Raw genomic sequence first — 25,000 nt, 5'->3', positions numbered from 1 at the left:
GCACACCTGTATTTGAGGAGTTTCTCCCATTCTTCTCTGCAGATCCTCTCAAGCTCTGTCAGGTTGGATGGGGAGCGTTGCTGCACAGCTATTTTCAGGTCTCTCCAGAGGTGTACGATCGGGTTCAAGTCCGGGCTCTCGCTGGGCCACTCAAGGTCATTGAGACTTGTCCCGAAGCCACTCTTGCGTTGTCTTGGCAGTGTGCTTAGGGTCGTTGTTCTGTTGGAAGGTGAACCTTTGCCCCAGTCTGTGGTCCTGAGCGCTCTGGAGCAGATTTTCATCAAAGCTCTCTCTGTACTTTGCTCCATTCATCTTTCCCTCGATCCTGACTAGTCTCCCAGTCCCTGGCGCTGAAAAACATCCCCACAGCATGATGCTGCCAGGTTTCCTCCAGACGTGATGCTTGGCATTCAGGCTAAAGAGTTCAATCTTGGTTTCGTCAGACCAGAGAATCTTGTTTCTCATGGTCTGAGAGTCCTTTAGGTGCCTTTTGGAAAACTCCGAGCAGGCTGTCATGTGCCTTTTACTGAGGAGTGGCTTCCGTCTGGCCACTCTACCATAAAGGCCTGATTGGTGGACTGCTGCAGAGATGGTTGTCCTTCTGGAAGGTTCTCCCATCTCCACAGAAGAACTCTGGAGTGCTATCAGAGTAACCATCAGGTTCTCGGTCAGCTCCCTGAACAAGGCCCTTCTCCCCCGATTGCTCAGTTTGGCCGGGCGGCCAGCTCTTGGAAGAGTCTTGGTGGTTCCAAACTTCTTCCATTTAAGAATGATGGAGGCCACTGTGTTCTTGGGGACCTTCTATGCTGCAGACATTTTTGGTAACTTTCCCCAGATCTGTGCCTCGACACAATCCTGTCTCGGAGATCTACTGACAATTCCTTCGATCTCATGGCTTGAGTTTTGCCATGACAAGCACTGTCAAATGTGGGACCTTATATAGACAGTTGTGCGCCTTTCCACATCATGTCCAATCAATTGAATTTACCACAGGTGGACTCCAAGTTGTAGAAACATCTCAAGGATGATCAACGGAAACAGGATGCACCCGAGCTCAATTTCGAGTCTCATAGCATAGGGTCTGAATTCTTACGTAAATAAGACATCTGTTTTTTATTTTTAATACATTTGCAAAAAATTCAAAAAATCTGTTTTCGCATTTTAATTATGGGGTATTGTGTGTAGATTGATTAGAAGTTTTTATTTATTTCATCCATTTTACAATAAGGCTGTAACGTAACAAAATGTGGAAAAAGTCAAGGGGTCTGAATACTTTCCGAATGCACTGTATGTTTAACTTCCTAAGATGGATTGCCTGTCTTTGCAAATCATTTTTCTCTCTCGTTTGATTCGTTAGCATATTTAGCTAGCAGCCTCTATTGAAATTCGCTATTACTTGTGCTAATTATCTTAGCATTCTGGTAAAATCCTCTTTGATTTTTCAGCGACCCCTTGTGGACTAAACCAATAATACCGTATATCCCGGTTTGAGAGAAGGACGGTATGACAATATAAAAATGCCTCCCAATCATACCCCAAGAGTTAGCCAACCCTACGAACGGGTTTGGTATCTCATATTTCAACAGGGAAGTGAGATATGTTGGAAGCTTGTGGAGCAGAGCTTTATAAACAAGAAGGGAGTAATGAAGTGATCTACGGGACTTTAGTGAGGTCCAGCCGACCTTCTGATACAGGAAACTGTTACCTAAGAAGTGAATAAAGTCACTGGTGATAGGCATTATGACAAATGTCATCGTCGCCCCCCCCACGTACCTGAGAGTAGGTGCCACTGCAGACCAACCCGTTCCACTGGGTGATGTTGGCACAGTCGGGGTGACGGATCAGGTAGTTGTCTGCTCTGCCCACATACACGTCCCTGTAGCCCGTCACAGAGCCATCCACGTCATGGAAGATGGAGTTCTTATCCCCGTCCAGATCATTCTCCTCGAACCACTGGCCAGGATGCCCGAAGAACACCCTCAGATCCACCTGTCACAGACAATAGGTTAAGATATACACACACTACAACACAACCAGCGACTTACAACGATGACATGTATGGCCTAGAAAGTGATTGATGCACAACTTTGTGTGTAGGTTTCCTACCTCTGATCATGGAAGTCGACAGTATTTGAGAGTTGAGCTGAATGTATGTTAGAGTCGTATTCATTAATGCACATCGTAGCAAAACGTTCCTAGTGAAAACGACCCAGGTGTCAGAGAAGAGCGTTCAACAGAAGTCCTTGAAAGACATGTTGAAAATTGATGTTTTGAGCTGAGTCAAGCCTGACACTAGAGGGCACTCCAACACAGTCTCGTTCTCACACACACAGACAGTCTCTCAGTCAGTCAGTCTGTCTCTGTCAGTCAGTCAGTCTGTCTCTGTCAGTCAGTCAGTCTGTCTCTGTCAGTCAGTCAGTCTGTCTCTGTCAGTCAGTCAGTCTGTCTCTCTCAGTCAATCTCTCTCTCTCAGTCAGTCAGTCAGTCAGTCAGTCAGTCAGTCAGTCTCTCTCAGTCAGTCAGTCTCTCTCAGTCAGTCAGTCAGTCAGTCAGTCTCTCTCTGTCAGTCAGTCAGTCAGTCTCTCTGTCAGTCAGTCTCTCTCTGTCAGTCAGTCAGTCAGTCAGTCAGTCAGTCAGTCAGTCAGTCAGTCAGTCTCTCTGTCAGTCAGTCTCTCTGTCAGTCAGTCTCTCTGTCAGTCAGTCAGTCAGTCAGTCTCTCTCTGTTAGTCAGTCAGTCTCTCTCTGTTAGTCAGTCAGTCTCTCTCTGTTAGTCAGTCAGTCTCTCTCTGTTAGTCAGTCAGTCTCTCTCTGTTAGTCAGTCAGTCTCTCTCTGTTAGTCAGTCAGTCAGTCAGTCAGTCAGTCAGTCAGTCAGTCCGTCTCTCTCTCACACACAGTCCGTCTCTCTCTCACACACAGTCCGTCTCTCTCTCACACACAGTCCGTCTCTCTCTCACACACAGTCCGTCTCTCTCTCACACACAGTCCGTCTCTCTCTCACACACAGTCCGTCTCTCTCTCACACACAGTCCGTCTCTCTCTCACACACAGTCCGTCTCTCTCTCACACACAGTCCGTCTCTCTCTCACACACAGTCCGTCTCTCTCTCTCACACACAGTCCGTCTCTCTCTCACACACAGTCCGTCTCTCTCTCACACACAGTCCGTCTCTCTCTCACACACAGTCCGTCTCTCTCTCACACACAGTCCGTCTCTCTCTCACACACAGTCCGTCTCTCTCACACACACAGTCCGTCTCTCTCACACACACAGTCCGTCTCTCTCTCACACACAGTCAGTCCGTCTCTCTCTCACACACAGTCAGTCCGTCTCTCTCTCACACACAGTCAGTCCGTCTCTCTCTCACACACAGTCAGTCCGTCTCTCTCTCACACAGTCAGTCCGTCTCTCTCTCACACACAGTCAGTCCGTCTCTCTCTCACACAGTCAGTCCGTCTCTCTCTCACACAGTCAGTCCGTCTCTCTCTCACACAGTCAGTCCGTCTCTCTCTCACACAGTCAGTCCGTCTCTCTCTCACACAGTCAGTCAGTCTCTCTCTCACACAGTCAGTCAGTCTCTCTCTCACACAGTCAGTCAGTCTCTCTCTCTCACACAGTCAGTCAGTCTCTCTCTCTCACACAGTCAGTCAGTCAGTCTCTCTCTCTCACACAGTCAGTCAGTCTCTCTCTCTCACACAGTCAGTCAGTCTCTCTCTCACACACAGTCAGTCAGTCTCTCTCTCACACACAGTCAGTCAGTCTCTCTCTCACACACAGTCAGTCCGTCTCTCTCTCACACACAGTCAGTCCGTCTCTCTCTCTCACACAGTCAGTCCGTCTCTCTCTCACACAGTCAGTCCGTCTCTCTCTCACACAGTCAGTCCGTCTCTCTCTCACACAGTCAGTCCGTCTCTCTCTCACACAGTCAGTCCGTCTCTCTCTCACACAGTCAGTCCGTCTCTCTCTCACACAGTCAGTCAGTCTCTCTCTCACACAGTCAGTCAGTCTCTCTCTCACACAGTCAGTCAGTCTCTCTCTCACACAGTCAGTCAGTCTCTCTCTCACACAGTCAGTCAGTCTCTCTCTCACACAGTCAGTCAGTCTCTCTCTCTCACACAGTCAGTCAGTCTCTCTCTCTCACACAGTCAGTCAGTCAGTCTCTCTCTCTCACACAGTCAGTCAGTCTCTCTCTCTCACACAGTCAGTCAGTCTCTCTCTCACACACAGTCAGTCAGTCTCTCTCTCACACACAGTCAGTCAGTCTCTCTCTCACACAGTCAGTCAGTCTCTCTCTCACACAGTCAGTCAGTCTCTCTCTCACACAGTCAGTCAGTCTCTCTCTCACACAGTCAGTCAGTCTCTCTCTCACACATAGTCAGTCAGTCAATGTACATAATGAATTAGGGTTTCAAATTTGGGGAAATGACACTAATTGTTTTATATTTTTGACATTTTGTCAGGAAATGCAGCTCTGTCTCAGGTTCTGCTGTGGTGCAGCGGTTGCACAGCCCTTCCTCTACAAGGAGCCAGGTTTTCCTGTGTCTACCCTTCTCATTGGCAAGGCTGTGCTCATTGAGCCTGTACTTTGTCAAGATTTTTTCTGAGGTTTTGTTCAGTAATCATGGTCAAATAGTTAGCCCCGGTGTACTGACGATTTAGGGCCAGATTAGCACTGCATTTTGCTTTGTGCTTGTGTTTCCCAATAAGCAATGTAGTTTTGTTTTGACTGTGTTGTAATTTGTTTTATTCTGATTGATTGGATGTTCTGGTCCTGAGGCTTCAGTCTGTTAGCAGAACAGGTTTATGAACTCAGCCCCAGGACCAGCTGGATGAGGGGACTCTTTTCTTTGCTCAGCTCTTAGCATTGCAGGGCTTGGTAATGATATGAGAGGGGGGGTCACTATTTTAGATGTTTCCAAAACTTAATTGCTCTTTTCTGAGTTTTTATTATTAGTGGATATTGGCCTAATTCTGCCCTGCATGCATTGCTTGAAATTTTCCTCTGGACATGTAGGAGAATCTTACAGAATGCAGGGTTTCAATGGGGTGTTTGTCCCATTTGGTGAAATCTTGTTTTGCAAGTGGACCCCACACCTCGCTGGCATAAAGTGCAATTGGTTCAATGACACATTCAAATAGTTTGCCACATTTTAATAGGCATTTCAATTTGAATTTGTTTTTTAATGGCGTAGAATGCGTGCTTTCTCTCTCAGTTCATTCACTGCATCATTAAGGTGTCCAGTTGAGCTTATTTTTAAACCTAAGTAATTGTAGTGTGTGCAGTACTCTATATATATTGTACCAATTGAGAACTTTGGTCTAATTCCCTGAGATCTGGATCTTCTCTGGAAAATCATTATTTTAGTATTTTTGGGGTTTACTGCCAGGGCCCAGGTCTGGCAGTACTGCTCAGGTCCAGGCTCTGTTGTAGGCCATGTGCTGTGGGTGACAGCAGGCATAGGTCATCTGCGAAGAGTAGGCATTTAACCTCTGAATTGTGGAGACTAACACCAGGGGCTGAGGATTTTTCTAGAATAGTGGCCAATTCACTGATGTAAATATTGAAGAGTGCAGGGCTCAGATTGCAACCCTGGCCAAGGCCCTGCCCCTGGTTAAAGAATGATGTTCTTTTTTTGCCAATTTTAATGCTGCACGTATTGCCAGTATACATTGATTTAATTATGTCATGTGTTTTACCCCCTACACCACTTTCAATAACTTTGTAGAACAGTCCTGTATGCCAAATAGAATCAAATGCTTTTTTAGAAGTCGATAAAGCAAGCATCTATTTTGGTGGACATGTTTATCTATCGGTGTGTAGGGTGTAAATATGATGTTTTGGTATAAATCCAATTTGGCTTTTACTCAAGCCAGTGTGTTTATTAAGGAAGTTTAGAACTCTTACATTTATAATACCACAGAAAACCTTCCCCAGGTTATTGTTCACACAAATGCTTTTTAGGGTCAAATTTGTCTCCGTTCTTAACCTCTCTTGGGTAGGGGGCAGTATTTTCACGTCCGGATGAAAAGCGTGCCCAAAGGAAACTGCCTGTTACTCAGGCCCAGAAGCTAGGATATGCATATAATTGGTAGATTTGGATAGAAAACGGTTACAATAATGTCAGAGTATAACAGAACTGATATGGCAGGCAAAACCCCGAGGACAAACCATCCCCCCCAAAAATAAAAAAATAAATACAATTCAGCCTACCAATGGCTATAACTTTTATTATAAGGCGAAGTCCTCCCAGATTGCAGTTCCTAGGGCTTCCACTAGATGTCAACAGTCTTTAAAAAGAGTTTCAGGCTGGTTTTTGGAAAAATGAGACAGAAATTGTAGTTTTTCTAGGTGGCTCCTATTTTGGCTGTAGTGTTTCCAAGCGCGTGAATGAGAGCGCGTTCTTTGGTATTTTCCTCAGGTAAAGACAATAACAATTCTCCGTCTTAAATTGTATCATTTATTTACATATTAGAGTACCTAAGGTTTGATTATAAACGTGGTTTGACTTGTTTGGAAAAGTTTATTAGTAACGTTTGGGATTCATTTTGTATGCATTTTGATGGAGGGAAACTGGGTGGATTATTGACTGAAGCGCGCCAGCTAAACTGAGTTTTTATGGATATAAAGAAGGACATTATCGAACAAAAGGACCATTTGTGATGTAACTGGGACCTTTTGGAGTGCCAACAGAAGAAGATCATCAAAGGTAAGGCATTTATTATATCGCTATTTCTGACTTTTGTGTCGCACCTGCTTGGTTGAAATATGTTTTTCATGCTTTTGTATGCTGGGCGCTGTCCTCAGATAATCGCATGGTGTGCTTTTGCCGTAAAGCCTTTCTGAAATCTGACACAGCGGCTGGATTAACAAGAAGTTACGCTTTATTTTGATGTATTACACTTGTGATTTTATGAAAGTTAAATATTTATAATTCTGTAGTTGGAATTTCGCGCTCTGCAATTTCACCGGATGTTGGCCAGGTGGACGCTACCGTCCCACCTGCCCATAATATGTTAAAGATTGAGGTTATGAGTCCTTGATTACAGATGTCAGGGAAATAACCTACACTCAGGATCAAATTAAACAGTTTTAATATAGCCAATTGAAATTTTGCACTAGTGAGTTTGAGCATCTCATTTGGGATACCATCAGGTCCACATGCTTTTTTAAATTTGAGGGCCTGAAGTTTCTTAGAGCTCCTGGTCAGAAAATGGGGAGTCCAATGGATTTCTCGTGGATTTCTCAACTTCTCGTGAATTTGGCATTGCTCTGCGTTTGTGTCAATTTGAACGGTGTTGAAGAGTGTTTTATAATGGGTTGTCCATATGTCACCATTTTGTATCGCTAATTCCTCTTGTTTTGATTTTTCTTTCGTTTTTTTCAATTTTGCCAGAAGTTGTTTGTGTTTATGGACTCCTCAAATAGTGTCAGCTGCTTGCTGTTGTACTTTGCTTTTTGGTTCTGAGTGTACGTTTATAGAGTTTTAAAGTCTCACAGTAATGAAGGCGTAATTCATCATTATTTTGGTCTATGTGCTTTTGGTTGGATAGTGTTCTAAGCTTTTTCCTTATAATTTTACAATCTGCATCAAACCAGTTGTCATCTGTGGTTTTTTAATTATTTTTTAAAACAATTTCAGTTGTGCTTCTTTTGCAGTTTTGCCTCTCTCACAGTCACAGTCTCTCTCACAGTCGCTCTCTCACAGTCACAGTCGCTCTCTCACAGTCACAGTCGCTCTTTCACAGTCTCTCTCTCACAGTCACAGTCTCTCTCTCACAGTCACAGTCTCTCTCTCAGTCAGTCTCTCTCTCACACACATTCACAGTCTATTTCAGTCAGTGTCTCTCTCTTTCAGTCAGTGTCTCTCTCTTTCAGTCAGTGTCTCTCTCTTTCAGTCAGTGTCTCTCTCTTTCAGTCAGTGTCTCTCTCTCACCCTTTCAGTCAGTGTTTCTTTCTCTCTTTTAGTCAGTGTTTCTCTACCTCTCTTTCAGTCACAATGTCTCTCTCTGTCTGTCTGTAAGTGCCAACCCCGTAACTCTGAGCTTTGCTGTGTTCCAGGGCAAAGGGGATTCTACCAACAGATGGGACCGAACCAACAGGGGAAAAAAAGAAAGACAGAAGGAAAGCATGTGCGGGAAAACCGTGTCTGATCCCTGCACTCTAAAAACAAAGCTGTCAGTGAAAGCACAAGTGCCAATAAATCTTAACAGGACCCTCAGAGGGGAATTATGAAAACGTTCAAAAAAGCAGATGTAAGTTCTAGACTCTATAAACACTAATGTTTCAGTCGGTGACCTTTGTCAGACATACAGTACCAGTTAAAAGTTTGGACACTCCTACTCATTCAAGGGTTTTTCTTTATTTTTACTATTTTCTACATTTTGGAATAATAGTGAAGACATCAAAACTATGAAATAATACATATGGAATCATGTAGTAAGCAAAAAATTGTTAACTTCTCTAGGGTACGTGGGACGGTAGCGTCCCACATGGCCAACATCCAGTGAAATTGCAGAGCGCCAATATCAAAAACAGAAATACTCATTATAAAAATTCCTAAAACATACAAGTGTTATACATCAGCTTAAAGATGAACTTCTTGTTAATCCAACCGCTGTGTCAGATTTCAAAAAGGCTTTACGGCGAAAGCAAACCATGTGATTATCTGAGAACAGCGCCCAGCCCAGTTACCAGCCAAGTAGAGGAGTTACAAAAGTCTGAAATAGCAATAAAATTAATCACTTACCTTTGATGATCTTCATATGTTTGCACTCACAAGACTCCCATTTACTCAATAAATGTTCGTTTTGTTCGATGAAGTCCCTCTTTATATCCAAAAACCTCAGTTTTGTTGGCGCATTTTGTTCAGTAATCCACAGGCTCAAAGGCAGTCACAACAGGCAGATGAAAAATCCGAAAAGTATCAGTAAAGTTCGTAGAAACATGCAAACGATGTTTATAATCAATCCTCAGGTTGTTTTTAGTCATAATAATCAATAATATTTCAACCGGACAATAGCTTCGTCAATATAAAAGGAAAACAAGAAAGGCGCGCTCTCGGTCGCACGCAGAAAACCGCTCTGGAGATTTTCCCAGACCACTCATTCAGAGTGGTCTTACTCCCTCATTTTTGAGAATGGAAGCCATAGGAAGTGCAATTTGAGTCCTAAGTCTAAGGAATCTGTACAGGCAGTCAATGGAAAACTACAAACATAAAAAAATCCCAATTCCTGGATGGATTTTTCTCAGGTTTTCGCCTACCATATCAGTTCTGTTATACTCACAGACATTATTTTAACAGTTTTGGAAACTTTAGAGTGTTTTCTATCCAAATTATATGCATATCCTAGCTTCTGGGCCTGAGAAACAGGCAGTCTACTTTGGGCACGCTTTTCATCCGGAGGTGAAAATAGTGCCCCCTACCCTAGTGAGGTTAGACAAAAATATATTTTATATTTTAGAATCTTTAAAGTAGCCACCCTTTGCCTTGATGACAGATTTGCACACTCTTGGCATTCTCTCAACCAGCTTCATGAGGAATGCTTTTCCAACAGTCTTGAAGGAGTTCCCACATACAGTGGTTCGTCCTTTAAAAGTTGCAGCATACTGCGGTGCAGCTTGCATGGTACAGCAGAATTCTATGGCATGTTATTTAAGTGTGATAAGTGTCAACCACTTGTAGCATTAATGCTAGTTAGTGCTAGTTTGACCACCAGATGGCATCTTTGAGAAGCATTTGATAGCCTTCAATAGTAGCTGTACTAGCGATTTTAAAACCTTTTTTGTAAGAACATAGTATATGGGACTCATTTTAAGAAATGTTGCTTAATTAATTTGATTAATATTATGGTGTTTCTATTGCAAGAAAAAAAAACCTGGGTTTCCGTTAGGATGGAACGGAAAATATGGTGCTGTACAACGTGACGGTCGGGAGTACAGTACTGGGATATTTAGCTAAAGAATCCATGTGTCGTGCGGGATACCAGGGTTCAATTCCCTGACGGGGAGAAAGTAGGCTGTCCTTGTAAATAAGAATTTGTTCTTAACTGACTTGCCTAGTTAAATAAAGGTTACACTAAGAAAGAGCAAAACATTTCTACACCCTAATTTTCTAATTCTAGTCTAACCAATACCCAAACGGAGATTCAGTCAAAATAAAAATCTCATTGATTTATCAAGACCAGTCCCCATGATTGTCTCAGAGCAGCGCGGAATGGTGCTAAAATAGTTGAAGGCTATTGCATCAAATCCTATTGCTTCTAACTTCAATATGCTCTTTAAATAAATCAAACCTACACCACTTAACAGCACATTACTCAACACTAGTGAGACTCATGTCGCCTACGGTAGGACTACAGTATATCAAAAAATATGACGTGACTCTCCGCCAATAATTACATAGACGATATTTCTGTCATTCAGTGATATTTATTCCCATAGTAATTCGCTACAGATCCATAACTAAATAAAAATCAGCATTTTGACAGACAATTTTTTTTAATCATTACTTGATTAACGAAAGCATAAAGATGCCATTATTAGGGGACGTTTTAACTCCATTAATAGTGCAATGCCCATTAAAGTGTTGCCAGTGTGGCGGGGGTCCACCCCCCCTCGCTTCCCCATGGGCTAGGTCGGTCTTCTGTGCGCAGCTCTGCGGCCCATCCCGTGCCCCCTGCCATCGTGCCTTAAACCTTGTGTGCTTTCAGTGGATGCAGCTGGAGAACTGCAAGGCAATCCCATTGCGTGCCACTCGGGAGCCATGACCAATATATACTGTCCTGCTAATAACAGGGTTAACTTCATCGGGGTAGGGGGCAGTATTTTCACGTCCGGATGAAAAGCGTGCCCAGAGTAAACTGCCTGCTACTCAGGCCCAAAAGCTAGAATATGCATATAATTAGAAAACACTATGAAGTTTCTAAAACTGTTTGAATGATGTCTGTGAGTATAACAGAACTCATATGGCAGGCAAAAACCTGAGAAAAATTCCAACCAGGAAGTGTGGAAATCTGAGGTTTGTAGTTTTTCAAGTGATTGCCAATTCAATATACAGTGTCTATGGGGTTATATTGCACTTCCTAAGGCTTCCACTAGATGTCAACAGTCTTTAGAACGTTGTTTCAGGCTTCTACTGTGAATGGGAAGAGAATAAGAGCTGTTTCAATCAGGTGTCTGGCAGTCGGCCATTATTTTAGTTACGTGCGCGGCCATGAGCACGAGCTCAGTTCTCTTTCCTTTATGAAGACAAAGGAATTGTCCGGTTGGAATATTTTTGAAGATTTATGATAAAAACGTCCTAAAGATTGATTCTACACATCGTTTGAAATGTTTCTACAAACTGTAATATAACTTTTTTGACTTTCGGCTGGACTTTAGTGCGTGCGCCTTCTGCATTTGGAATAGTGAACCTAACACGCGAACAAAATGGAGGTATTTGGACATAAAGATGAACTTCATCGAACAAAACAAACATTTATTGTGGAACTGGGATTCCTGGGAGTGCATTCCGATGAAGATCATCAAAGGTAAGTGAATATTTATAATGCTATTTCTGACTTCTGTTGACTCCACAACATGGCGGGTATCTGTATGGCTTGTTTTGGTGACTGAGTGCTGTACTCAGATTATTGCAAAGTGTGCTTTCGCTGTAAAGCTTTTTTGAAATCTGACACAGCGTTTGCATTAAGGAGAAGTTTATCTTTAATTCTGTGCATAACAGTTGTATATTTTATCAACGTTTATGATGAGTATTTCTGTAAATTGATGTGCTCATTCACCGGCAGTTTTGGAGGCAAAACATTTCTGAACATTACACACCAATGTAAAATGGGTTTTTTGGATATGAATATGAACTTTATCGAGCAAAACATACATGTATTGTGTAACATGAAGTCCTATGAGTGCCATCTGATGAAGATCATCAAAGGTTAGTGATTAATTTTAGCTGTATTTCTGTTTTTTGTGACGCCTCTCCTTGCTTGGAAAATGGCTGTGTGGTTTTTCTTGTCTAGGTGCTGTCCTAACATAATCTAATGGTATGCTTTCGCCGTAATGGCTTTTTGAAATCGGACACTGTGGTTGGATTAACGAGAAGCTTAACTTTAAAATGATGTATAATACTTGTATGTTTGAGAAATTTGAATTATGAGATTTTTGTTGTTTTGAATTTGGCGCTCTGCTATTTCACTGGCTGTTGGCGAGTGGGACGCTACCGTCCCACATACCCCAGAGAGATTAATAATATATCTGTTAGAATATCCAACAAGCTTTTATAGAATTCTAAATTAATAATAAATCACTTTGTTTAAAAAAATACATTTTGAAGATGATTTTGTTTTCAAATAACGTAAAATGAGCGAGAAAAATGACATTCTTGAACATGAGGTGAGACATTGTTACTAATTTGTAAAGAAAGACAGTTTGTTATTTAGAATTATTTATTTTGGTTTTTAGAGGGAGAGAAACCAAAAAAGTACAGTCATCTCATGGGTCTCCCAGTCGAGGGTGGCACAGGTATTGAACCAGCATCTGTAGCAACACAGCTTGCACTGCTATGTAGTGTCTTAGACCGTTGCGCCACTCAGGCGCTGTATAACGTGACTGGTTGGGAGTGGACTCTGTACTACAGTAGGAGCAAAATAATCCTAACAAAATAAAATAAAAACCTTAGCGTAACAGCAGTTTTAGTAAGTAATACTGAAGTTGTGCACAATTATCAGTTTCTATTTAGGTTTATGTCACCCATTCATTGTCAGTTAGAGACACAGTAGGACCCAAAAGCATAATCAGTGCTCTAACTCCCCCTTGCGCTGGTCTGGAGCAATGAAGTGGTGATGCAGGGTACCATACTAAACCACAAATGACCTCTAAGTCCTGCAGCATAATCACACAACCTTTAGTTGAGCAACCACTGTATGCTGGGCACTTGTTGGCTGCTTTTCCTTCACTCTGCGGTCCAACTCATCCCAAACCATCTCAATTGGGTTGTTGTCAGGTGATTGTGGAGGCCAGGTCATCTGATGCAGCACTCCATCACTCTCCTTGGTCAAATAGCCCTTATACAGCCTGGAGGTGTGTTTTGGGTCATTGTCCTGTTGACAAACAAATGATAGTCCCACTAAGCGCAAACCAGATGGGATGGCATATCGCTGCAGAATGCTGTGGTAGCCATGCTGGTTAAGTGTGCCTTGAATTCTAAATAAATCACTGACAGTGTCACCAGCAAAACACCCCCACACCATCGAACCTCCTCCTCCATGCTTCACGGTGGGAACCACACATGCAAAGATCATCCGTTCATCTACTCTGCATCTCACGAAGACACGGTGGTTGGAACCCAAAATCTCAAATTTGGACTCATCAGACCAATGAACAGATTTCCACTGGTCTAATGTCCATTGCTTGTGTTTCTTGGTACAAGCAAGTCTCTTATTATTATTTGGGTCCTTAAGTAATGGTTTCTTTGCAGCAATTCGATCATGAAGGTCTGATTCACGCAGTCTCCTCTGAACAGTTGATGTTGAGATGTGTCTGTTACTTGAACTCTGTGAAGCATTAATTTGGGCTGTAATCTGAGGTGTAGTTAGCTCGAATTAACTTATCATTTGCAACAGAGGTAACTCTGGGTCTTCCTTTCCTGTGGCGGTCCTCATGAGAACCAGTTTCATCATAGCGCTTGATGGTTTTTGCGACTGCACTTGAAGAAACTTTCAAAGTTTCTGTAAAAACTATGAAATAACACATGGAATCATGTAGTAACCAAAAAAGTGTTAAACATGTCTTAAAATAATGATGGACTGTCGTTTGTCTTTGATTATTTGAGCTGTTCTTGCCATAATATGGACTTGGTCTTTTACCAAATAGAGCTATCTTCTGTATACCACCCCTACCTTGTCACCACACAACTGATTGGCTCAAAAGCATTAAGGAAAGAAATTCCACAAATTAACTTTTAACAAGGCACACCTGTTAATTGAAATGCATTCCAGATGACTACCTCATGATGTTGGTTGAGAGAATGCCAAGAGTGTGCAAAGCTGTCATCATGGCAAAAGGTGGCTACTTTGAAGAATGTAAAATGTATGACATATTTAGATTTGTTTAACAATTTTTTGGTTACTACATGATTCCATACGTGTTATTTCATAGTGTTGATGTCTTCACTTTTATTCTACAACGTAGAAAATAGTAAAAATAAAGAAAATCCCTGAAATGAGTAGGTGTCTCCAAACTTTTGACTGGTACCGTCATGCCCTGACCTTAGAGAGCCTTTTTTTTTCTCTATTTGGTTAGGTCAGGGTGTGATTTGGGTGGGCATTCTAGTTTTTCTATTTCTTTGTTTGCCGGGTATGGTTCCCAATCAGAGGCAGCTGTCTATCGTTGTCTCTGATTGGGGATCATACTTAGGCAGCCTTTTCCCCACCTTAGTTTGTGGGATCTTGTTTTTGTTAATTGCTGTGTAGCCTGCAGAACTTTACGTTCATTTTGTATTTTGTTGTTTTGTCGGTGTTAAATTTTATTAAAAGTTTGCCAACCACGCTGCACCTTGGTCCAATCTTTACGACGAGCGTAACAGGTACTGTATATTTTGTAACATCATTATTCTGTCAGTATTTGAAAGAAGGGGGAGAACAATTGCCCTTCTCCCAAAGTGTGCACTCATACACTACCCCTTGTATTCAAAAGGAAAGGACTCGCTGGTGTAAGGAATATGGCATAAACAATATGGCACCACCTTGCTTGCGCCAATCCAATGCTTTTCTATGCATGAGGGGCAGTGAATGAGTGCCCACTTCTAGGATGAAAGGTGGAGTGGTGTGCTAGCTACTCACAGTGGGCTGGAAGCTGAGCTTGGACAGGTTGTTGCGGGGCGTGAGCTGCCAGGTGTTCTTCAGGTTGAAGCCCACCGCGCTGGTGAAGCGCTCCATCGTCGGGACGTAATTTCGGAAAGTGCTCTGGGTGAGCCGAACAGGACCATCGTAGATCTGGAAGCCACGGATCGGGAATGTCCTTGGAAAAATAAGCGCGAGAGTCACACAACATACATGAACTTCAAATTACCTTCCAGAATGGATCAGCTGACAACCTACAAGTCATGCATAGCTATTTATAACACTGGAGAGAAACATTAAGCCTATTGCTAGGGTTATCAGCTCGTTGTCTTAGCGGGGAAAAGCCTGTCCTCGGGGTCTAACTAGATAATAGAAGGGTATCTAAGTGGGAACATTGTTGTGTCACTCTCTGGGAAAATCCTGGCTGTGACCTCATCAACAGCGACAACAACAAACATCTAGCAGTTACAGGGTGGTCAGGAAGTGTAAAAAAAAAGGCCCATTAATCCCAGAGAGGGGTAACAGGGCCGTCAAAAATTAGGGAAGTCGTCTGAGAAATTAGAGCACGCTGCAATTAGCTGTTCCCAGGTTTTGTGACCACCGGAGAGGTAGCGGCCACAGGCGAGCATGACCAGAGCGACCACTTTAAATGACCGACAACTTCCAAGCCTAAATAAACCCTTGAAATGTCCTGCTATATAAAGGGTGGCAAAGGGGACATGCCAGGTTTGGCACCAGATATGACCTTTTTTTAATCACCCTTCATGTAGTATAAATAATTTGAAAAGCATTTACGTAGTGCTTATGCACACTTTATAAATGTTCTATAATTCCTTTATAAATTGTAGTTTGGTTAAAGGGCAGAAAGCATGAGTTTATACTCACAATGTAAGAACACAGTGTGTTCAAAGACTTAGCAAATTTGTTGCAGTCACGATCTGGTTATCTATAACTACAAACACAGTTATATTTTTGAAATTTTTGTAAAACATATTTACTAACTTATTTCCGGATATCTTCTTAACTACTCACAATGCACTATTTCTCAACGTCATATGGAGAATATACTCTGCGTTAGCTAGCTCAAACTGGCTAACGTTAGCCACTAGCAATGCAGCCCAAGTGTTGGCATTGGTGAGCTACAATCCACCAATCACGAGGTGGTGTGATGTAAACAACCAATCAGATTCCCCACACGTGCAGGCCGCATGATCCTGCTCGGCCGCTCCAGTCCAGGCAGCTGACTTCTCCTGCACCAGCAGGTTTGCCTCTGGCTCAAAAGGAAAGTGGAAAATCATTCCTGCCTGCTCTAATTGTTTAGTACCTCGTCTGTTCTGTTTGTTTTTCGTCCTCCAATTAGTTTGGTCAACTTTTTGTCCTGTTTTCCGTATAGTAGGCTACAATAGTTTTTCAACCTTAGCTTAGTACTAGCATGCTACATTAGCTGACTGACTGTGCTGTTGTGATCGTTGCCATCTGCCTGGAGCCTTCCTCAGATTGCCGTCTAATTGTTGACTCTTCCACTCGTCTCCTGTGCCCAATGCCGCCTCTGATTATTGCCACTGTAAACTATCTACCTTGGATTAACCTCACTATATCGCTTTTGGATTAGCGGCCTCTCCCTCTGAAGCGCCTCTCTCCTACTACCTGGACGTGTCCGATAACAAATATTAGTTTGTTTTTTTACTACAAAATGTTTTAATACTTTTTCCCGTTGCATGCCTTAAAGTGAGTTGAAACCATCAGCAGTTGAAACCATAACAAAGAAACCACCCGCCCTTGTTTCGGTAAAAAGCTGAGGGATGGGGAAACTTTCAAATTCACAGACAGAGCTATGGATGCAAGGACTGACCATCCAAATTATAGTTTTAACCATGTTTTGAGCCTAGTGTTTTTTAAATATAATTTTACTTTGTTTACAAACATTGGAGTAAAACAAACTGATATTTTGGGTTCTAATGGGGTAGGACAGTGTAACTAAGCTCACGAGGCATTTATAAGTTATATTCTTCAAGAATCAATGGGTATACAGTGCCTTCAGAAACTATTCACACGCCCTTGACTTTTTCCACATTTTGTTGTGTTAGTGTGATTTTAAAATGTATTAAATTGAGATTTTTGTCACTGGCCTACACATAAAACCCTACAATGTCACAGTGGAATTATGTTGTTTCTTTTGAACAAATTAACTAAAAAGGAAAAGCTTAAATGTCTTGAGTCAATAAGTATTCAACCCCTTTGTTATGGCAAGCCTAAATTAGTACAAATATGCTTAACAAGTCAAGTTGCATGGATAGTGCAATAATATTGTTTAACATGATTTTTTAATGACTACGCCACACATACAATTATCTGTAAGGTCCCTCCGTGGCGCAGTGAATTTCAAACATGGATTCAACCACAAAGACCAGGGAGGTTTTCCAATGCCTTGCAAAGGGTACCTATTGGTAACTGGCAAAAAAAAAAGATATATATATATAAATTTTAAAAAAAGACATTGAATATCCCTTTGAGCAAGGTGAAGTTAATAATTACACTTTGGCTGGTGTATCAATACACCCAGTCACTACAAAAACACAGGCGTCCTTCCTAACTCAGGTGCCAGAGAGGAAGGAAACCGCTCATGGATTTCACTGTGAGGCTAATGGTGACTTTAAAACAGTTACAAAGATTAAAGGCTGTGATAGGAAACTGAGGATGGATCAACATTGTATTTACTCCACAATACCAACCTAATTGACAGAGTGAAAAGATGGAAGCCTGAACAGAATAAAACTATTCTAAAGAATGCATCCTGTTTGCAACAACGCACTAAAGTAATAATGCACAAAAATGTGGCAAAGCAATTCACTTTTTGGCCTGAATACAAATTGTTATATTTGGGGCAAATCCAATAAAACACATTATCACTCTCCATATTTCCAGGCATAGTGGTGGCTGCATCATGTTATGTGTATGCTTGTAATGGTTAAGGACTGGGGAGTTTTTCAGGATTAAAAAGAAACAGAATGGCAAAATAATAGAGGAAAACCTACAGTTTCGACAAATCTTATTGAAAATCTATGGCAAGACCTGCAAATGGTTGTCCAGCTATGATCAACAACCAATTTGACAGAGCTTGAAGAATTTTGAAGAAAAAAAAAAGGGCAAATGTTGCACAATCCAGGTGTGGAAAAACTCACAGCTGTATTCGCTGCCAAATGTGCTTCTACAAAGTATTGACACAGGGATGTGAATACATATCTAAATTAGATATTTCTGCAATTAATTTTAAATATATTTTAGATGAAAAAATATATATACAATTGAAGTCAGAAGATTACATAACACCAAATACATTTAAACTAAATTTTTCACAATTCCTGACATTTAATCCTAGTAAAAATTCCCTGTCTTAGGTCAGTTAGGATCACCACTTTATTTTAAGAATGTGAAATGTCAGAATAATAGTAGAGAGAATGATTTATTTCAGATTTTATTTATTCACATTTCCAGTGGGTCAGAAGTTTACATACACTCAATTAGTATTTGGTAGCATTGCCTTTAAATTGTTTAACTCAAAAGGTTTCGGGTAGCCTTCCACAAGCTTCCCACAATAAGTTGGGTGAATTTTGGCCCATTCCTCCAGACAGAGCTGGTGTAACCGAGTCAGGTTTGTAGGCCTCCTTGCTCCCACACGCTTTTTCAGTTCTGCCCACAAAGTTTATATGGGATTGAGGTCAGGGCTTTGTGATGGCCACTCGAATACCTTGACTTTGTTGTCCTTAAGCCATTTTGCCATAACTTTGGAAGTATGCTTGGGGTCATTGTCCATTTGGAAGACCCATTTGCGACCAAGCTTTAACATCCTGACTGATGTCTTGAGATGTTGCTTCAATATATCCACATAACTGTCCTTCCTCATGATGCCATCCATTTTGTGATGTGCACCAGTCCCTCCTGCAGCAAAGCAGCAACATTTTTCAAGCTGTTTAAAGGCACTTAGTGTATGTAAACTTCTGACCCACTGGAATGGTGAAATAATAATAATAATAATAATAATTTTTGGGAAAATGACTTGTGTCATGCACAAAGTAGATGTCCTAACCAACTTGCCAAAACTATAGTTTGTTATCAATTTGTGGAGTGGTTGAAAAACAAGTTTTAATGACTCCAACCTAAGTGTATGTAAACTTCCGACTTCAACTGTATATATGTTTTCACGTTGTCATTATGGGGTATTGCGTGTAGATGGGGGAGCCATTTTTTTTAAATCCATTTTGATTTCAGGCTGTAACACAACAAAATGTGGAATAAGTCAAGGGGCATGATTACTTTCTGGAAGCACTGTATATTCATTTCTAAGTCCCAAAATTCATGTAGCAACTGCATATTGCCCCTTTAATGAACACGACCAAGAGGCCCGTCTCTCTGACTGTGGGTGGGTGGCTGACAGCATGCTCCCTGTTCCTGATCTGAGTGCCTCTGCGCAACTGTTATCCATGACTGACTTACATTTTCTCAGACTTTTAGTGGTGATTGATTTCTAAGTAGAAGTCGACCGAATATGATTTTTCAACGCCGATACCGAGTATTGAAGGACCAGAAAAAGCCGATACTATATATATATACACACACACACCACCAGCTTTCACACATATAACCACCAGCTTTCACACATATATATATATATATATATATGTGTGAAAGCTGGTGGTTCCTTTTAACATTCCTTTAAACATGAGTCTTCAATATTCCCAGTTAAGAAGTTTTAGGTTGTATATATATATATATATATATATATATATATATATACAACCTAAAACTTCTTAACTGGGAATATTGAAGACTCATGTTTAAAGGAATGTTAAAAGGAACCACCAGACAATAATGACAATTACAACAATACTGAATGAACAATGAACACTTATTTTATCTTAATATAATACATAAATAAAATCAATTTAGTCTCGAATAAATAATGAAACATGTTCAATTTGGTTTAAATAATGCAAAAACAGTGTCAGAGAAGAAAGTAAAAGTGCAATATGTGCCATGTAAAAAAGCTAATGTTTAACTTTCTTGCTGAGAACATGAGAACATATGAAAGCTGGTGGTTCCTTTTAACATGAATCTTCAATATTCCCAGTTAAGAAGTTTTAGGTTGTAGTTATTATAGGAATTATGATGCGTCGACTATTTTTTATTTGTATTTCATATACCTTTGACTATTGGATGTTCTAGTATTGCCAGCCTAATCTCGGGAGTTGATAGGCTTGAAGTCATAAACAGCGCTGTGCTTCAAGCATTGCTAAGAGCTGCTGGCAAACGCAGTAAAGTGCTGTTTGAATGAATGCTTGCTGCTGAATGCCTGCTGCTGTCTACCACCGCTCAGTCAGACTGCTCTATCAAATCATAGACTTAATTATAATACAATAAATACACAGAAATATGAGCCTTAGGTCATTAATATGGTCAAATTTACATTTACGTCATTTAGCAGACGCTCTTATCCAGAGCTACTTACAAATCTGGAAACCATCATTTTGAAAAACAAAAAGTTTATTCGTTCAGTGAAATATGGATCCGTTCCGTATTTTATCGAACGGGTGGCAACCCTAAGTCTTAATATTTCTGTTACATTGCAAAACCTTCAATGTTGTGTCATAATTATGTACAATTCTGGCAAATTAATTACGGTATTTGTTTGGAAGAAATTGTCTTCACACAGTTCGCAACGAGCCAGGCGGCCCAAACTGCTGCATATACCCTGACTCTGCTGCACTGAACGCAAGAGAAGTGACACAATTTCCCTAGTTAACATTGCCTGCTAACATACATTTCTTTTAACTAAATAGGCAGGTTAAAAAATATTAACTTGTGTGTTGATTTTAAGAAAGACATTGATGTTTATGGTTAGGTACATTTGTGCAACAATTGTGCTTTTTTCGCGAATGTGCTTTGTTAAATCATCACCTGTTTGGCGAAGTTGAAGTAGGCTGTGATTCGATGATAAATTAACAGGCACCGCATTGATTATATGCAACGCAACCTCTATTTCTAAGACAGGCCCCCCCCCCTTTCGGTCTCTGTCATATAAGGCTTACTACACGGATCTAGTAAATTGTTTAGCAGGAAACACAGGAAGTGACACAGCAAAACCATTCATCCTGTTACAGGAAGCAGTACTTCCCTTCCAAGAGCAACACATTTGTTCACCCCCTTTCGAATACTGTTTTTTATCACACACACACACACACACACACACACACACACACACACACACACACACACACACACACACACACACACACACACACACACACACACACACACACACACACACACACACACACACACACACACACACACACCTGTTCCTGGGTAGTGTCCGCATCTTGCGATCTGCTCCCCCCTGGCCCCAGTACTTGTTCTGGCCTCCGTTGGAGCCGCGGTTCCGGCTCTCTCCCACAAACAGAGACTGGGTCACCTCCTGACTGGAGCCCTCATCCTTAGGGTAGCTGCCGTCACTAAAGGAAGACAACAGGCAGGGGATGTGTTTTTGAGCAAACGTGTGTGTGTGTGGGGGGGGGGGGTATGCACAGATGTAGAAACATACACAGGAGCCTTGGTACATACCTCGCAAAGGAGAGTCCCACCCCATTGTCTGCAAATCTATAACCAGAGAGAATAAATGCATCAGTAATGGAGGAGTCACTGGTTCACTGTCATCTATGGCCTTGTGGACTGAGAAATAGGAACTCCTAGCCAAATTAACTATTAGTAACATGCTAATTGGCTACACATAGCCCGATGATAGGTTACACCTAGATGGCCACTTGTTTACATGTTAGCATAGCATGCTAACCTCTGATTGTAATGCAAGTTGCTACGGTAACTCCTGGGTAACATTTGAGACCCTTAACTCTGTGCCAATCATACAGCAAACCTAAGAGACAACCCATGATATGACTACTGCACAGGACATTGATGAACAATGATGAATGTAGGCGCATTCATCATGGGCTTAATGTGTTGACATCCCAGCACTCACCCAGAGTTCTGAATGGTAATGTCACCGCCACGTATCCAGGCTCCGAGGTCATTGTTCTTGAAGGCGATGAGTGTGTCGATGAGAGCAGCCACCCGCGGCCAGTTTGGGTCTGCATTCTCATGTGGACGGAACCTGAAACGGACCCATATGTAATATGAGTATAGACACACACACACACACACAGCGTGGGCAGTGGTCTTGGAGGAGGGCCTAAGCTATTTTACATCTGTTGAATCCGAGGCTTGTATTTGGACAGACTGCTGCAGAGTGGAAACTATCTGTAGAGCCTTGCTTTCTCTGTAAACAAAAATCTGCCAGACCCTCCAGGCTACAGTACAAGTACCGTACAGACTATCCAAGTACCGTACAGACCAGTACAGACTATCCAAGTACAGTACAGGGCCTGGTTTCCCAAAAGCATCTTAAGGCTAAGATCATCGTAAGAACCTTCGTAGGAGCATCGTTAAATCTCTGAACGGTTTCCCAAAACAATCTATACAAAAAATAGACGCTAGTCATCTAAGGACTGCCTCAGACCATTTGTAGACCAGCTAACGTCGTCATTAGAATTTTATACACAGATGATTTGGCTTAATATAGAATCAAGATCACTGCATTAAAATATAAATACACTACCCCTTAATGTGCATTCAATTGAGTTATATTTTGCTAATTGGAGGCTACTATCTGTAATTTTTGCCTCAATATATTTAATGTGTAACATGTGTGTAATTATGTGCCGAATCTATGATTTTCTGCATTATTATAGGGTAGGCTAAACATTAGAATAAGCAGCCTCAATATTTGCAGCCAGGTGATAATATAACTCTAAGAGCTGATCCGTCGTTAGTATTTTTGAATAATTATAATGTTAAATTAAGATTTGAAAGGAAGAACACTGATCTGAGATCAGCGCTGCCTTTCCTTAGATCCTTTCAGTATCAACACATGCCTCAACGACTCACTTAGCTACGGTTCTTTCTAGATGTTGTTTTGGGAATCACATGGTACACCTTCGGCTGTTGTAGGAACGATGCATCGTTAAAAACACTCGTAAGCCTAAATTCAATCGCTATTAGGAAACCGGGCCCAGTACAGAACATACAAGTATAGTACAGACCAAGACTAAACCATTTAAACTACCGACCATCTAAGGAAACCTAAAGTTAGGAGCTCCACAATTTAGAAGCACCCGAATTTGTAATTTTTTTTATTGATTGAGATGTAACCTACATTTGGACTATATCAATCCTACTTACTTTTGAAGCACATCTCCTGAAGAAGATATCACTTTTCCTTTCTTTCTGTGTTGCCAAATGTTTGCATATACTGGTAAAGTTACCAGGTTGTTAGTAGGGCTACGCGATATGGGTAGGAAGTCTAACAGATTGTTCAACCAAATATTGCGATTTGACTTGCGATATACAGGTAACTGGCAAAATAAAGGAAATACTTGATTCAATGAGGGATACAAAGTACACAAAGCTTCCACACAGGTGTGGGTCCTGAGTTAATTAAGGAATTAACATGCTTAGGGTCATGTATAAAAATTCCCAGTTGCCAATTATTTTATCTACCATGGCTAGAAGAAGAGATCGCAGTGACTTTGAAAGAGGGGTCTCAAAAGGAGCATAGGAGGTTTAAAAGGTGTGTGTGTGTGTGGCCCTATGCCCTATTAAGACACAATGTTGGTGTTTTGTTTATGTTGGCAGTTACCTGTAGATCAAAACACTTGGGTGAACTGTTGGAATCATAGAATTTGAATAATCATTATATTTATATGGTTGGTGTTGTTTGGCATGACAATAATTTAAAAAGTCAGGAAGGAGTTATGACAGGGTAGAAACCAAAGTGTTGGGTCAGTGTTTCCCAGGGGACCCTAATCACATTTGAATAGATGTTGCATTTAGTCTATTCTTTGTCTATCTGATATCGAACATGCCATTGCACAAACAACATACTGATCTACACCACCACTGGTAACAACCTGTATTAGAGCTAACGTTTGCTTTGCCCTAGCTAGTGCATTTAGCTAGCCAGCTAGCTAGTTGGCGAGTAGCATTATTTTAGGCACTTGCTAGCTTCCTTAGACTAACTAACTCACGTTTTGCAGAGAGCAAGATACAAACTAATAGTATAATAGAGAAAATATGTGGATTCATATTTAGGAACAATATTCCTGTTTTGGAAGAACATGTTGAGTGTGTGAATTGACAGCATGCTGGGAGATTAAACAGCGTGGAGGAACTGTGTGCTGCCTGCTTGAGTGATAGGGGGTGGGGCTTGGTGTGTTTGGCCCGGTAACTGGAAGCAAGCAGCCACAGGAGGCAGCCTGTCTGTGTACAGAAGATTGTTGCGACAAAATATTGTTACGCATATCATTTTTTATTGGATTTAAGTCACATGGGTACTCCCAAAATAAAAAGTTGCACAGCAAAATATACTCAACAATTTTACTGAGTTACAGTTCAAATAAGGAAATCAGTCAATTGAAATACTTAATTAGGGCCTAATTAGACAGATAAGGCAGCTCTGCTTCTAGCTCCTAAGCAACTTTGCAGTATTTCGTTTTTTTGGTGTTATTTCTTACATTATTAGCCCAGAATTTTTTTGTGTTATTACATACAGCCAGTAATAACTTTTGGTTATCAGAGCGGCGGTAACTCACCAGCATTAGAACTTTCCCGAAGTGGATCCTTTGTTCGTACCCCCCAGGGCAATTGAAATTATTCCAGAGGCTGCTCCAAAACGCGGCCGGCGGAGAAGAGGTATTCGGAGCGGACTTCCAGACTGACTCAGGTGGCGTGCACACCATCCACCGCTTCCGAGTATATTACTCGCTAATGTTCAGTCTCTGGATAATAAAGTAGACGAGCTAAGGGCGAGGATCTCCTTCCGGGGAAGACATCAGGGATTGGAACATACTCTGTTTCACGGAAACATTGTTCTCTCGGGATATACTGTCCCCGTCCCTTCAGCCATCTGGTTTCTCAGTACATCGCACAGAGAGGAACAAAGAACTCTCCGGAAGAAGAAAGGCGGGGGTCTACATTTCATGATTAACCACTCATGGTGTGATTGTGATAACATATAGAAACTCAAGTCCTTTTGTTTACCCGACCTAGAATACCTCA

General features: G+C 41.4%; 1 protein-coding gene across 4 annotated transcripts in view; it reads right to left on the bottom strand.

The window, feature by feature from the left end:
• The window catches only part of cemip2 (cell migration inducing hyaluronidase 2), a 69,385-nt gene that overhangs the window by 6,705 nt on the left and 37,680 nt on the right, over window positions 1-25,000 (bottom strand). For all 4 annotated transcript variants that reach the window (XM_014160649.2, XM_014160651.2, XM_014160654.2 and 1 more), the window contains exons 13-17: window positions 21,867-21,998; window positions 21,452-21,487; window positions 21,187-21,342; window positions 14,834-15,011; window positions 1,774-1,989 (exon numbers count right to left, since the gene is read on the bottom strand). In XM_014160649.2, coding sequence (XP_014016124.2) covers window positions 1,774-1,989; window positions 14,834-15,011; window positions 21,187-21,342; window positions 21,452-21,487; window positions 21,867-21,998 — 718 coding nt within the window. The remainder of the gene's footprint in view (window positions 1-1,773; window positions 1,990-14,833; window positions 15,012-21,186; window positions 21,343-21,451; window positions 21,488-21,866; window positions 21,999-25,000) is intronic.

Source organism: Salmo salar, chromosome ssa20 (genome assembly GCF_905237065.1).
Source record: "Salmo salar chromosome ssa20, Ssal_v3.1, whole genome shotgun sequence".
Classification (NCBI taxonomy): Eukaryota; Metazoa; Chordata; class Actinopteri; order Salmoniformes; family Salmonidae; genus Salmo; species Salmo salar.
Note: the sequence above shows the minus strand (reverse complement) of the source record. Positions and strands in the feature narration are given on the sequence as shown.